Here is a 12,626-nt window from a genome sequence, read left to right as displayed (position 1 = left end):
GGAAGTACAGTTTCTCTCAGAAGACACCTTTGATTTCCAGGTACCTGTTTAGCCCCTCCCAGTAACTGATGCAACTGGCTGAAGGCTGTTGACCTCTCCTGACCTCTCCTGACCCTGCACGTCTTGGTGCAGGTGAGGTGAACAGATCGGGACTAAGAGGCTGAGTGGATTCAGTCTCAGAAACTTGGCCGCACAGCTAGAGGTTTGATTTCTGAATGTGACCGCGTTCAGAAATCTCTGAACCTCTCAGCCGATGTCGTCACCGCCGCTCCGTTTGTGGCAGCTGATCGTGTGGGCGGGACTCGTCACCGAGGAAAAATGGGGCTGTCTATTTCCGAGCAGCGAGATAAGGCGGACAGAGACAGGAATGGGGCGACGCCGTCCTTCGCACAATGGTGGCGACAGTGGTGATGAGTTGTCAAGATACTGTTGCCATAGAGACAGAAACCAGAGACTTATGAAGCAACTGGATTTGTCGAACGTCCTTCCATACTTAGTTTTCCTAAAGATAATTATAACGTGTGCCAATTCCTGTTTTTGATTTTAGACCAATGAGTCATGATTCAGCAGCTTACAGGACCGCCTTCAGCAACAGTAAGCTGCAGTGATGGTTTCTACTCTTCATCACGGCGTTGCTTCGGCTCACAGATGTTTTCAGCGCAGCTCTCTGAAGCTGCCACCGCAGCATCTCAGTCAACCTGAGCTCTGCGCTGTGACATCACCATCGCTGCAGCTTCATTCTGTCCTTTTTCAGCTGTTCTGTTGCAGATTTGCTGCTGTGATTGGATCTTTGTCCTGCTGATGACCCAGTTTGGTCCAAGCTGTGGGACATATTAGACTCTACTTCGGTATACCGAGGAGTTGACGGTCCACTCCTCCCTGTGCTCACAGCTGGTCTGAGGAGTTGGTTTTGTGCATTAAGGACAAACGTCTCCTCTTTGGTCTCGTCTGTTCCAGCAGTCTTGAGCGTTGTTCAGATGCAGCTTTGCAAACCTAAGCTGCGCTGCCAGCCCTTCCAAACCTGCCATGACCTTTAACCTTCAACCTGCTAATTGAGGCCTGTAGAGTCTGCGGTGGAGCATAGCCTGGTCTGACCTTTTCTGGACGTCCATTGCTGAGAGGACTGTGGCATTTACACACACCTGAACGCTCCAAACCTCTGCTTTTACAGATGTGCTCACTCTTACTGATGCTCAACTAATCAAGTGCATTGATTAGCAGCACCTGCCTGGCAAGCAAAACAACAAATACGCATGTGTGTGTGTGTGTGTGTGTGTGTGTGTGTGTGTGTTTGTGTTTGTGGCGGGGGGTGGGCAAAAGAGACTGAGAGACTTCATTCGACGCCACCGGGCTAACTCCCGACGCCTTCAGGTTAATGGGTTCCTCGTCTCACCAGGACTGCAGAGTGGCGACGCTCAGAGATGACTCCGAAATAAAATCCCACATAGTTCCCACTGATGTGGGGTCAAAGGTCACACTCTGCTCTGCAACCTCTTGTGGCTAATCTATCCAGGCCCCACGTAAAGCTGCCGTGTGGTGACATCATCATGTGAGCCCCTCCTCCTAATAAAAGATAAGATCAGTATTGATCGTACATAAAGTCAGAGTTTAGTGAGGACGCGTTATTACCGTCCATCACGCCGCTGACTTAAAGAAGTGAGTCACTGCTCATCCTGGAAACGCGCTCAGTGCTAATTAATCAACACCACGCTGTCGGGTGGTGATGATGACGATGATGATGATGTTTTGGGGAAAACAGAATTAGAAGCTGCCTCCTTGGATCCGCTCTGACAGCCCTGTCACAGTGCACATGACAGCTCCGCTATTCATGGTTTATAATTGTTTCAAACATTTGAGTCTAAACATTTATTATAAATCCACTTTTGTGTTATATTCACACATTAATGCAGCATATGAAACCTCTTGGTTACTTTTAGAATTTATCTGTTATTATGTGCAATTTTTTTCATGTAACTGAGATATTTTATTTCTAACAGTTTGCATTTAGTGTTTAATTTCATGTTCTTAACGTCTGGGATGAATCAAAGAATATTTCTGATTAAAAATACTTATGGGGCTAGTTTTGACATGCTAATGTAAATGGTTGAATGATAACGTCCGACTATGATCAGGTGGTCATCATCGGGTTAAGATTTAGGACACGTTTATCTTTTCATCTTTTATTTTTTGTTTGATTTCCTTTACTAAATTGTACATTTACTGTTTTCTCTTTTTAATGCATCATGGCTTCATTTTAATGAACTGTAAATTGTCTTTATCCAGCAACATCTCATACATTTTATTTTATTTGTATCTTCTAAATACAAAGTATAATTACAGTTAATTGGTCATTTTGGGCACATAAGCTCCGCCCACCTACTGATCAAACCTTTGGTTTGTGAGGGATTCCCAATCAGAAGAACACTGATTTCAAGGGGGAATTAAAATAGTTTGAGGATGATCCTACAGGCTGCAGAAAGGCCCAGAATCAGTAAAATATGGATTATTTTGAACTGTGAATCATGCAAAGCTGCTCTAACAGAGTTAGAATAAAAATATGGAGCTGGATAACTGATGCACGTTAAATAAAGTGCTACAGTTTTCATGATAAGCCTACTGCAATCAAACCAAACTGCAGCCTGAGGTGGTCAGTTCACCTGAGGTGAAGAAGCAGAACAAACATGGATCAGGCTAATTCCTGAAAAGACCAGTTCAGCTCCGGTGGGGTTTAAAGGAGTCAGACACTGGTTGAACTGGGCTGTGGGCCATTTAGGTACTGAAAGTCCATTAGGACACACACACTCACAGACACACAAACACACACTTGGGCATTATGGGTGTCAACTGAAGCTGAAAAGCAGATTTCCACTCGATCACCACTCTCCCACACCTCAAGGTCAGAGGTCACCTGTCAGCTGCAAAAGCCCTGTTTAGCCAGCTCATAGACACACACACACACACACACACACACACACACACACACACACACACACACACACAGTAAACTGGCTGTGTGTGTGTGTGTGTGTGTTCATGAGAGACACACAGACAAATGACAGGACATAAACAAACACAGATGGAGCCTTAACCAAAAAAAGGAAGTGATGCTGATACATTCATGTCAGTAACGACTGTAGTAAACATAAACCAACTGATGCCTAAAAATAAAACTCTCAGGTCTGGTCCTGGAAAATGAGTCTACAGTCTGGAGTGAATCACAGCCACAGAGGTCGCTGCTAATTTCACTTTTCAGAGGCCGACGTTTAGCAACAAAAACCAAAAGCAAAGGCAAAAAGGATCCACAAATCTGCTAAGAAATCCTGCAGCGTACGCTTAAAAGGATGGACTCGCTCAAAATTACGCTTGAAGTACAGCAAAGCATAGACTGTATAACAAAGATGGACCTAATCACTGTGCATTCATCCGTTGCTTTGTTAAGTCCCATTTTTATGCTTCAACTTGAGCATTTTACAAAGACAGAAATACCTGCTAATTAATGCTGGAGCTCAGACGTCACAGACAGTCTGTTCATACAATATCTGGTCAGATAATTTTATTAAAACTGCTCCAAAAGGCGCCAACCGTAAAAACACGGCCCAGAGGTCCCGTTCAGCTAGCATCTACAGCTACTGTCAGTCAAAGAGGCCACGCCCATAATAATGGAAACATTTTGGTCTTTATACAATTTAAACAGCTAAGTTATAAAAACATTTTCTCCTCGTACAGTTGTTATGAAACTATCTATAAAAACCAGAAGAGTTTGTGTATCGAGCTGTAGACACGCTTATTTCTGCTGTAAAGTTTAACATGGGAGTCAATGGGGACGGACTCACTGCTGCCTCTGATGGACGTTAGAGGAACCTCAGCCTGGAGGTGGTTTGATCTAAACCAAGCAGTATTTACTGATATCTGAGCTTTTTGAATAAAGATGTTTCTATTTTATTTAAAGAAAATGCCTATAAGTGTAAGTGTGGTGAACAACACGTTCTGGATTATTACGGTGGACTCACCCAAACGAGTAAACCTGGCTGGGTTTCTTCATGGTCACCCAGGAGCTGATGAGACAGGTGATCAAACTGCAGGTCAGAGGAAGGAGAAGAGGAGGATGAGAGGAAGCAAGGGTGATGGCAGGGAAAGAGAAATTGGGTGATTGATGGAGTGGATGGAGGAGGACAGATGAGAGAAGGGCAGATAGGAAGAGTCAGCGAGAGACAAGTGGCAGAAAAAAGAAACCAACACGACACAGAGGTCGGCCCAAGTTCAACTCCTCCTGATTTATTTTTCATTCATAGCAATCTCAGAATTTATCTTTTATAAGGAGCAGAACATGAAAGTACAAAGCTACGCTGAGCAGGCTGAGTGCAATCTGCCATCAGTTTCTGCGCTCAACCTATCGATCAACCTGCCAAACATCCTTAACCGACTCTAATCTATTAGACTAGTCTAGTCTGCAATCTGCTCCAGTCTGCTTCTGTAACACTCCCAGGACTGTTAAAGACCTCAATAAATAAAAACTAAGATCACACAACCAAATTTTGTATCACGTTAGATTTTTCATTTTTTTAAATTGAATACTGCCACAAAGCTCCAGACACCAGTGGCAAACCTGTTCTGTAGAAGCTTCGAGTTTATCAGTTATCTAACACTACACTGCCACTTTTTAACCCTTTAAGACCTACCATAGAACCAAGTCCGCCAGAGCTCATATTATATTTTTACATGCTGTAGTGCAAGTTGATATACATCAATACAACCATTATAGCCCAAATTTTAATATGTATGCATTAAGTGCATAGTAATTACATAAATTGCAAAAAAGTGCAATAAACTACAAAAAAAATTGAAAATCGTTTCTGTTTTTTTAACATATATTTCTAGTTAGAGAAATTTAGGAGGCTTATCCCTCAAAACTGTAAATACAAAAAAGTTGCACAAAATAGTTTCCCACCACAGGAAATTTATTTTGAGTGTCTTCATAGTTTTATTTTTGAGATACACCAATTTTTATATACTGCAGGAAAAACGAAAATAAAAATTATAGTGCAAATTTGCAAAAAAGCAGCATATGCATTAAAATAAACTATTTCCAGCAGTGCAATGTGAGTCCAAAGCATCCCAGAAACAACACAGAAAGTCATAAAGTCAAAGATAACTTTTAAAAACACCAGTACAGGCTCATGAGGCCCTCATGGTAAAAAAAAAACTACATTTCCGGAAAAATGACGTCACTTCCGGTTTCGGGCAGGTAATGGCGGTCATGTGACAGTTCGCCCTGACGTCTTTTCCAGCGTAGGAAGTGTTATGAACAGCTGATCGGCTCGGCGAAGCGTGTTTCTGGAATATTATGTTTTTGTTTCTGCAAGCGCTTTTTATGCAGTTTTTGCAAAGCTATATGTGGAAGGAAACTGTGACCTAGGACAAGCTGATGGCATAAGATGTAAGTACAACTCCTCCGGTTTCATATGCAAAAAAATTATTGCCCTAGCTTACGTGGTTGCAGAGCTACCGGGATGTAAAAATAGTTACGCAAAACAGAGCATGCCCGCTCCGACCGGTTTTAAAGGGTTAATAAACTGCTTCAATTTTAATGTGCCAATAAAATCAGAGGAACCTACATTTTCGATACAAACAGAAATGTGAGGTAACACAGGTAACCCACTCACCTGAAGAGGTCGAAGATGGTGAGGTACGTGTAGGCAGTTAAAGCTGAAACAACAAAACAGAAAAAAAGACAGTCGAGTTAGAATTTTTGTAATTTCATGTATTTGAAGATTTATTTTCATCTACATTCTGGAAGCGTGTACTCACAGGAAAGAGGTAACTGGTTAGAATAAGATATTTAATTACCAATAACACTGTTTTCCTTTCAAAACAACATTTGAATTGTCTTCTTTTGGTGAATTAAATGTCATGAATACAACTTCGTGTATTTACCAGCATCTCTAATGAAGCAAGAGGTTGATTCCTCACATCTCTGAAACAGTTCTAACATCAAACTGTGTCTGATGGAGTTTGGGGGAAAAAACCAAACTGAAACACAAAGTTAGCCTGACCTGCGGATCTGTTGCCATTGTTTGGTATTTACAGTTGCAGCAGATCCTCAGAAACCATTAAATGTTTTTCACTGACTTTACAGTGAGTGAAGGTGCTACAATCAGTTTGTTAGCAATGAACTGAAAAATGCTGGGTTGGTAAAGAGAACTGAACAAAGTTTGTACACAGAGAAGTCAAGCTCAGCACTATAAAATGTCAAATTCACTACACAGCAGAGGTCAAGCAAGGTAAACAGTGCTTGCCTATGAAAACCCAAAAATAAACATAAATTAAAAGCCAAAGTGATATCTCTCCTTATATATCAAACAGTGTTCTGTTCTATAATCTTCTCTCACTGCCTGTTTGCATCTATCCTTTAATTACTGCCATCTTATGGCCAGTTTGCTATTGTCTCTGGAAGCAAGGCTGGAATCTGTCGAGCTGAGCGACAGCAGCTTCTCCTTGCCGTTTGCTGTAGAGATGGACCGATCCGATATTACGTATCAGTATCAGGCCAATACTGACCTAAGTTACTGGATCGGATATCGGAGAGAAATAAAAAATGTAATCTGATCCATGAAATATCAAAAAAGCACCTCACAAAACTTGCGACATGGCGTAACTCTGCTCATAACCTTAGCGCGTCGGAGCAGTGTGGTCACATGATAGAGCGGCTGTGGCGTGCGAGACCTGTCGGCGGTCTGGTTGAGCATTTGGAGCATGTTCTGTTCTGTCTTTGAGTATTAAACAACCTAACTAACCCTATTAGTTAGGTTGTTTAATATTTCTGCTAAGTACTCTTTAAAACTCCAGAACAGGGAGGATGGAGCAGGTTTAAGTTTATTAGATTGATCAGTGTTGCTGAACTATGAACTATGGGTGCAGTGTATTTTTTGCATACAGGTATAACAGAATAGCTTTAATTTAAAAAAAAAAAAAAAACTTGAGTATGAACTTATACAAAATGCAGCAAGATATAAAAAAACAGTTTTATTGATTAAAAAACACACAATATCGGATTCATATCGGTATCGGCAGATATCCAAATTTATGATATCGGGATCGGACATAAAAAAGTGGTATCGTGCCATCTCCAGTTCGCTGTAGTTAGATTGTATGTACTAACAAGCTAACTACAGTAGCATGTTAACATATAGCTTTCATTGTTATCTGCCTACTTAAGCTCGTGGTAGAAAGCTAATAGCTAGGTATCAAGGTGAGGTAAGATGTTCTTCTTTTATCTTAGAGATGGCAAAGCTTAGCTTTCTAACAGTATCGAGTCAAAAATGGTGAATATATTTCATGTTCATTATTATTAGTCCTTTATTTATCCAGGTAAAAATCTCATTGAGATTAAAAATCTCATTTCCAAGAGAGACCTGGCTGCTGGTCTTATTGACCACTCAAGGTACCTGATACTACAGGCCACATTTACACAAAAACAATTTGTCTGTCACACACACACACACACACACACTGATGGATGCATTGGGGACAATTGGGTGTTCTGTCTTTGGCCCTTCCAAGCCACTGTAGATTATTTTGGGATGCTAAAATAATCCCTAGGCTTAGTGAAATCTAATATTTTTACCCAGTTTGGGGCATTTAGTTGGCATTTCATCCCTAGGTTGTACAGTGTGAGGTTTACTGTTCATAAATTAACTTGCATGTAATCCAGTGGTTGCTGGTACGACCAGGCGAACACACGGAGAGTTTTACGACTGTCCAAATGAAATGGGTCGGTTTATACAGACTGTTTACTACCAAGCTTGACTGCTAGCCACTAAATCAGTCACTGAGTTAACAAGTCAGTAAATCACGCGGGCAGACAGTCAGCCAGGCTTTCACCGAGTTAATCACCCAGACTAATTACCTGGCTCGTTTCCAGCCAGGTAAGCTGAAGCGGCAGTTAGCCAGTTAGTAGACCAATTAGGCAGTGGGCCAACAAAGTAATCAGTCGGTTAACCAGCCAGATACAGATATCGGCCTGGCTTAAACCCTGCCAACCTGCCAGTCCGTCTGTCAATCTTTCAGCCTGTCTGTCTGTCCTAATGCTTGCCAACCAGCTTCCTGTAATCAGGCTGTGCTGTGGGGGATGAGGAGAGCGGATTAGAGCGGCTTTGTGCTGAGAGGAACATTTTGTTTCCCCACCACCGCCGTTCATGTTGGCCAACCTGACGTCCTGTAATCCTGACAGAGAGGCCCTGCGGCAAAAACCCAAAGAGAGGCAGACGGACAGAGAGGGAGACGGGCGGGAGGGCTGAGTGACAGATCGACAGGCTGGGAGAGGGAGGCGGAGGGAGACAGATGGATGGATCGAGGCAGGAAGACGGGCAGAGAGAGGGAGGTGAGAAGGCGGATAGACAGCATGATGGACGTGTGGACGGACGGGTGCAAAGAGGGAAAGTGAAAGAGTGAGAAAGGGTGAGAGACGATCCCTAAATGTGGCGAGAGTAGACAAGAAAGGGGAGAATGAACCAAAGAAACGTGTTTTATAACAGTGGTTTGGATTCTAAAAGGAGAATCGTGAAGAATAAAGTAGGACGAGTCTCTGTACATTTAAGGCACCAGTGCGAACAACAGCACTTATTTAAACTCTGATGATCATGAAGTTGTAAACAGTTCATGGAAAGACAAGAAGCCCTTCTTACATAGCGCTTACATCCTTCAGATTGATTGCTAACAGCTGTGGCTCTGATAAACTATTAATAAATTATTTACAGTTAGATTACTGCTCAGTGCTCTAAATCAATACCCACATTTAGGATTTGTTCAGCCTTTTAATCACATCCTGCTGTCACAGGAGGACCGGAATACTTTTTTCCAAACTAAACGTAAGAACTCTTCAATAACACTGATAATCTAATTAAAATGTGAATTAAAATACATTCATGTCGGTTTTACTTTCACACCATCCACCAGCTTCATCATGGCCGTCATGGCGCCGGCTCGCTCCAACAGCCAGTCTGACAAATTTGCTTCGTTAAGTAACAAAAACCTCTCAGAAAACACCAAAGCATGAAGCCGGCCTCCAAACCAGTCCAGAGGGACCAGAACAAACCCAGAGACACTGGGCCCGTGCCTGATAAAGGGGCTCTTTCCTCCCACTCTTACCTGTGCTGGCTCATCTGATTGTAATATGATACACGCCTCGAGGAGACTGCTGCTGGGATTAATCACCATATAAACAACTTTATTGAACTAATTTTGACCTCTGACCTCAGTCAAAACTCTCCTGTTGAGTTTCTGGTCCCGTGCAAACAAGTGTGTGGGGTCCCAGCTTCTGTTAGCTCGACAGCTTAAATACGATCAGGCCTGATCGTCCTATTAACGAACAGCCCCACAAAAAGGCGGTGCCCCGTGGGGGGCATCGCCTTTCACCGATTCTGTTCATAACTTTCATGGACAGCAGTTACAGCCGGAGCGGACTGTGCTGGGTTTGGTGGTCGTTTGATTCAGAAAGCAGCGACCTCCACGTCAGACTGTTAAAGCTTCAAATCAAGTGTGAAGTGGCACCTCCACGCCTGAGCCTGTGGTTCTCTTAGAGTTCACCTGTCCCACATCTGATATCAGCCTTTAAAGTTTACCCAGAATGCAATTTTTTGAGGTTTTCTCCAGTATCAGAAACCTTTGGTTTGATTCTGATGCTCACAGCTGGTCACAGACGCCAGAGTCTGTGTTCACACTGTGACTCTGGGAGTAAACTGATTTGGTTGACTTACAGTAATATAAAGTAATTTTCAGAAGGTCCTTTTGCTGACTTTATTTTGATATGCAGCAGCTCATCTCCACAGGGATCAATGAGGGTTGATGTCACTGTGTTGAATTAAAAGCTGCAGACAATAAAAGCAATAATAATACAAACGCTGACATCACAGTGACCCTGAAACAGGCCGCAGCAAATCAATACGTGGGCTGAAATTTCCCCTTGCTGTGCTCAGATAGGTTTACATGTACACTGCAGCGCGGGCGTGCACGTGCACGCGCACACACACACACACACACACACACACACACACACACACACACACACACACACACACACACACACACACACACACACACACACACACACACACACACACACACACACACACACACACACACACACACACACACAGAGAAAAGCCAGTTAAATTCCTGTCCCAGCCTCCTGCTTACAAACACTGACACCCAGAGGACGTGTGGATGTGATACCAGAGCTACAAACACAGCAGACGGGACATTATTCATCTGTAACACACACTCACGCTAAAAGGAACAGATGGAGAACATTACACTGAGCTACAAAACAAGAAAACACACACACACACACACACACATATACATGTATATTAGAACATGTACAGACATAAAGGCCCCAGAGGACCTGAACTCAATACTCAGAACAGAACGAGAGGATTAAGATCCCTGTGTTTGTTTTCAGGAATGATCGATGGAGGGGAGGGCAGCAAATCTGTCACAACCACTCGTCTCTCCTTATTTTTTGGCCTAACTCTTCTGTTCTTTTTGTTCCACGTCTTTCCCGGGTTTGTTTCTTCTAAAACATCAAAGAAGGAAGGCAAAGTGTGAGGATTTAAAACAGAAGGAAGAAGGAAAGCAGCCGTGAGTGGACGGACAGATGAGAGAGGAGAAATACGAGCAGCAGGATGAATATTTAATGGTGTCTGCAGAGGAGAAGCCCAAACACACACACAGAGGAGTTAGAATTAAAACTAGCGCTAAGCGCACACTGGCAGACGGACGCTGCACCTTCACAGGTTGCAGATTCAGAATTCGTGTGGCCCATTTTCTAAGAAAGTTTCTATGAGTGCATCTAAACCAGCTGCCCCTCCCATAACCATCACATCCTCATGATGGACTCCTGCTTCACAGTCTTGGACTGCAGCTGGTGGTCTTTGGGGCATTGAACCAGCTCTCCGCCTGCTGCAGGGTCTGGTTAGGGTGGCCTTCCGCCTCACAGCACCTCCAGGCCAGAAGGACTTGCATCAGCAGCTGGAGACTGAGACTGTGACACTGGAAGAAACCTATCAGAGAGAAGCTAGACCAACCAGCCCAACGAGCCGGCCTGCAGAGAAGACAGGCAGAGCACGGGACGGCTGGTTAGGACTGCCATCACCAGCTGCATCATAGCAAGGACCGCCTCAACAGCAACCCGACCAGCAGCAGGCACAAAGATGGCAGAACTGCAGTTAGAGCATCACCCATTTGTTCTGAACTTTGACGCGTCAACACAGCATTTTAGATGCTGCCATGTTGTTTTGATATGGATGAAAGGGCGGAGCTTTAGGCAATAAGCTAAAGCTTCTATGCTCAGTTAGCAACAGCATCCACACTTACCCGCACTAATTAATGCGACATGAAAAACGATTTAAATACCAAGAAAACTGGAGCTCAGTTAGTACAGTGACCTCACCGCAGCCATGTTATTGGTCAGATTAATCATTAAAAATGCTCCGACAGCAAAAACACATTGCACAACTTCCACCTCACAGCTTTCTGTTTGGGTCAACAGTTAGACACAAAAACACACTCAGACACTCTTTGTGCTGACGTAATGCCTAACCCTGACCCCTAACCCTGACCCCTAACCCTAACCTAACCATAACCCAACTGTAACCCTGACACTAAAACCACATTTTGAGTCTCAAAAATGCCTCCAAACTTGTGGGGACCAGGATTTTGGTCCCCACAAGTAAACTTTCAAGTTTTGGTTCCCACAAAGATATGAATACACACTCACACACACAAAATCGGGATCTGGATGTGCTAACCACAGCAAATAGCGGCTTAGTGTCATTGGTTCCGGCTACCAGTAAACTGACACACACACACACACACACACACACACACACGTGGTGTCAGGTCAGCTCTTATGTGGTGCAGATGTAAACTAAAAGCTTCTATCGAACGCCTCAACTGCTGCGGTGAGGAGGAGGATCCCCGGGGATGAGGAAGAAGATGAGGAGGAGGAAGAGGAGACGGCCGGGACACGGGAGGAGGAGGAGGAGGAGGAGGTGCACTGCTGACCACTGAGGAGGAAACTTTAAACTGGAGAAGGCAACACACACACAAACGTGTGATCACAACACTGCCTATAATATCAGCACGCAAACACTAAATACACACGCTGATCAATACACACACACACACACACACACACACACACACACACAAAGTCTTCATCAGCTTAATGTGAGGAAATAAGGTGGACATCAATCAAATTAATAAGACTGGGAACCATCGTGTCCATGCGATCATATTGTAATTATTTTATTGGTCAAACAGAAACGCAGAGACACACCCTCGTCATCCTCGGCAGGTCTTCGTCGATATTAAACCAGAGCGACGCCGCTCTCAGTCAGACTCTTGTGTCTCACGTGGGAGTTCAGAGGCAGCTGGCTCTGATATGTTAAACCACACAGCCCCCCCCCCCTCGCTCTGACCCCGCAGCCCCCTCCTCTGGCACTGCTGATGAGGACAATCAATAAAACACGATGAAGATAAGCAGCAGGGCTGTGTTAAGGCTGCCTCTGCTGACTTGGATCTGCATTTGGGAAGAATTTCAGAGCCAAAGGACCATCTTCATGACA

At 43.7% G+C, this 12,626-nt stretch overlaps 1 protein-coding gene across 1 annotated transcript in view; it reads right to left on the bottom strand.

Annotated features, from left to right (window-relative positions):
• The window catches only part of slc30a6 (solute carrier family 30 member 6), a 58,495-nt gene that overhangs the window by 26,185 nt on the left and 19,684 nt on the right, over positions 1–12,626 (bottom strand). The window contains exons 5-6 of the mRNA XM_031759244.2: positions 5,664–5,706; positions 4,011–4,076 (exon numbers count right to left, since the gene is read on the bottom strand). Coding sequence (XP_031615104.1) covers positions 4,011–4,076; positions 5,664–5,706 — 109 coding nt within the window. The remainder of the gene's footprint in view (positions 1–4,010; positions 4,077–5,663; positions 5,707–12,626) is intronic.

Source organism: Oreochromis aureus, linkage group 13, assembly GCF_013358895.1.
Source record: "Oreochromis aureus strain Israel breed Guangdong linkage group 13, ZZ_aureus, whole genome shotgun sequence".
Classification (NCBI taxonomy): domain Eukaryota; kingdom Metazoa; phylum Chordata; class Actinopteri; order Cichliformes; family Cichlidae; genus Oreochromis; species Oreochromis aureus.
Note: the sequence above shows the minus strand (reverse complement) of the source record. Positions and strands in the feature narration are given on the sequence as shown.